The following is a 2,983-nucleotide window of genomic DNA, read 5'->3' as shown; positions in this document are numbered from 1 at the left end:
AACTAGCCGTTATAGACGTTGGACCAACGGCTAGTTTGGCCCAATTTTCCAAAATCTTAAAAAAAAAATAAAAATTAAATGGGCTTATCTAGGCTTATCCGGGCGGGGCCGAACCGATTAACCAGCGGGCCCTAACCGGGTTGAGTTCGGTCCGGGTTCACCGAGCCCACATTCAAAACCCAATCGGACCGGGACCCGAGCCCTTAAAGTCCTTGGGCTTACCGAGCCGGGTCAAACCGGTCCGATTTCCTTTAGTGGGCTGGTTTGGATTGGTTCGGGCCGGTTAAAATTGGCCCGTTTGACACCCTTAAGCAAAACATGAGAGTACATTTTAAGGAAAAAATGCGTTAAAAATAAACTATAACTTGAATTAGAGGGAGAATAATGGTGAAGTTCAAAGTAGAATCGGCTACCAAAGTAATGTAGTTCTACAAACAAGAGTTTCAACGATGCAGCTGTACAAGTTTCAGGTTCTTTTCTTCCTCTTCTTCCTGAATAATTGTAACACTATATTAAATGACAATCAAAAATTATCCGTAGTTGAACACAGAAATAAGTATCAAAAGAAGCCGTATAAATAAAGCACTAACCAAAATCATTGATGAAATTATAGATAATATAAAATCATAAACAGACAAATGCTAATCGAGACTAAGAAAGTATAGCACATTACTGTGAGGAACATGCAGAAGGATTCGGTGAAGGAGCACATCCAGGGGACATCATTGACAAGCATCCAGGCCCCATCCTTATTCTCATACGTGAGTACGTATTCAGATCCATAAAGAAATCCTTCAATTTACTCTCATTTAACATTTCCTTCTCAGGAGCTCCAGGAGATCCATATTGAGCGGACATAACAGAAAAATAGCAGTAACTTCGAATAAAAACGTCACTGTTTGAGCCTGCGAATCAAGGCAATCGTGAAAACTATAAACCAGTTGGCACTTCAAAATAGTTTACCAATAGTAAAACAACTGAACATATTTTCAAGAGCAGAAGAGAGCTCTTCGTATGCAGAATAGTTTCTGAGGTTCACTTTCCTCAAATATGGAGCACCATCCATGGTGTGTTAGACATTTTTATAATGAATTCTAAATAACTCACTTCTTCCTGCAAGCAGGAGCTACTCACTTGGTAGCAGGAGCAGCACTGCCCGCATGGTTTGAAGCCTCCTTTACTGCTATACCACTACTGTTGTTGCAGTTCAGCTAGTTAGACATCTTAAACCACATATATCAGATCGACAAAACTGGAAGAACGGATAATGCATTGGAAGAATCAATCGCAAGAATCCACAAATGCAGAACTAAAAACTCATATAGATGGTAAAATTAGAATTCCAAGTAGCACACCACTGGAGTTTTCTATTAGTTTTACTACTAAGTAAGAAAAGGGGGAAAATCTACCACGAAGAGAACTTACACTCTTTGAATTGAAAATCTGAGAAGAACAGGATGATTATCAGAGGTCTGAAAATGAATTTTGGTATTTTTACCAAGACAAAACCAAAGTTAATCAAACTATGAAACACAAAATAAGATCGACCACCAACTCACAAACAGTACATGTATCGTTGTTGAGTTGGTGTCGCTCCTAATATCAGCAACAATTTTTTTATAAGGATTTCAACCATACCATCTCCACCAACTTCTTTATTTTTCTTTAGCTGGTTGATTGAATTTTTATTTTTGCTATCAATTTATTTGTTTCAATTATATACGTCTTTGTTTACCATCACTCTATGTAGGAGGCATAAGCAAGGCTTCGCCTGCTAATTAAAACTTCTGTGTCATATTTTTTCTCTTGTTGCAGACTAAGATCCACAAGAACTCTAAAACAATATTCATATCAATGTATTAAATCAAAATTATCAAAACAAATTATTTTTTTTGCAATTTCAAAACTAAATATAAAAAGAAGCAAGAGTTATCCTTTATTAGTATAATGAGCAAATAGTGTTAGCAATGCCAGGAAAAACATCAAGATTAATTATGCAACGTGTTTGTTGAGAAGTTTTCTAATGTTTGTTAATTTTATTTAAATTTGAACATAGATATATATTAAGTTAAAGAAGATCTTTAGAAATGATTTCATCATATACTATATTGTAGATAGACTGGTCATCATCATTATCAGCAGTAGGTGGCCGAATTAATATTTTTATGCAGTTTGAATTTTTCGCTCTCGATAAAGCAACATATAATTGACCATGTGAAAAAACAGGCTCACGTAAATAAATTCTAACATAATCTAATGTTTGTCCTTGAGTTTTATTTATTGTCATAGCAAAACACAGTCGTACTGAAAATTGTGTTCTTTTAAAAGGAATAGGCAATTTTTCATCATTCGAAGATAATAATGGTATCCTTGGAATAAATACATGTGTATTCTTAAAATCATCACTGGCAATTTTTGCACTTATAACGTGACTTTTAAAATCGCAACATATTAGTCGTGTACCATTGCATAAACCTTCACAAGGATTTAAATTTCTCAATAAAATAATAGGACAATTTTCTTTTAAGGTTAATTTGTAAGGAGGCAAACCAGGTGGGTTAAATGAATGTAAGAAATCCTCAAATTCACTTTGATCATTTTTCTCAATAGTTTCATCAATTGCAACGAATATCTTAGAATCTTTAGGAAATTGAGTTATAAGTCTATCATTTAACTGATCAACAAAGTCATTTTTTGTTGTTAAGATAACACGGGATGTTAGAAAACTTGAATCTTCAAAAGATGTGTCAAAATTAGGATATATTATTTTGAAAAGAAAATCTAATGATTCTTTTTCGGTAGTATATGGAACAATGAAACAGTTTGCAATATTTATTTTACTATTTATGTTAGTATTTTCTTGTTTATTTCCTATGCGCATTAGATACTTACAAAAAGAGGGATTAGTTTTGGCACGCATATTTTCTAATAATCAAAGTTTCTCAAGATAGTTCCATATTTCTGAATTCAATATACTTTCTCG

General features: G+C 33.9%; 1 protein-coding gene across 1 annotated transcript; it reads right to left on the bottom strand.

The window, feature by feature from the left end:
* Positions 1-443: 443 nt before the first annotated feature.
* On the bottom strand, positions 444-1,066 carry LOC107864751. The gene is made up of 3 exons (XM_016711182.1): positions 964-1,066; positions 674-905; positions 444-507 (listed from the first exon to the last, which is right to left on the bottom strand). The coding sequence occupies exons 1-3, from the start codon at positions 1,064-1,066 to the stop codon at positions 444-446; spliced, it is 399 nt and encodes a 132-aa protein (XP_016566668.1).
* Positions 1,067-2,983: the final 1,917 nt, after the last annotated feature.

This window comes from Capsicum annuum, chromosome 3 (assembly GCF_002878395.1).
Source record: "Capsicum annuum cultivar UCD-10X-F1 chromosome 3, UCD10Xv1.1, whole genome shotgun sequence".
Lineage (NCBI taxonomy): Eukaryota > Viridiplantae > Streptophyta > Magnoliopsida > Solanales > Solanaceae > Capsicum > Capsicum annuum.
This window is presented reverse-complemented; position numbering and strand designations above follow the sequence as displayed.

Coding starts and splice junctions, on each gene's coding strand:
- LOC107864751 (XM_016711182.1), bottom strand. CDS start 1,066: ATGGATGGTGCTCCATATTTGAGGAAAGTGAACCTCAGAAACTATTCT. Junction 906..963: donor GTTCAGTTGTTTTACTATTG/GTAAACTATTTT, acceptor CTTGATTCGCAG/GCTCAAACAGTGACGTTTTT. Junction 508..673: donor CCTTCTGCATGTTCCTCACA/GTAATGTGCTAT, acceptor CATTTAATATAG/TGTTACAATTATTCAGGAAG.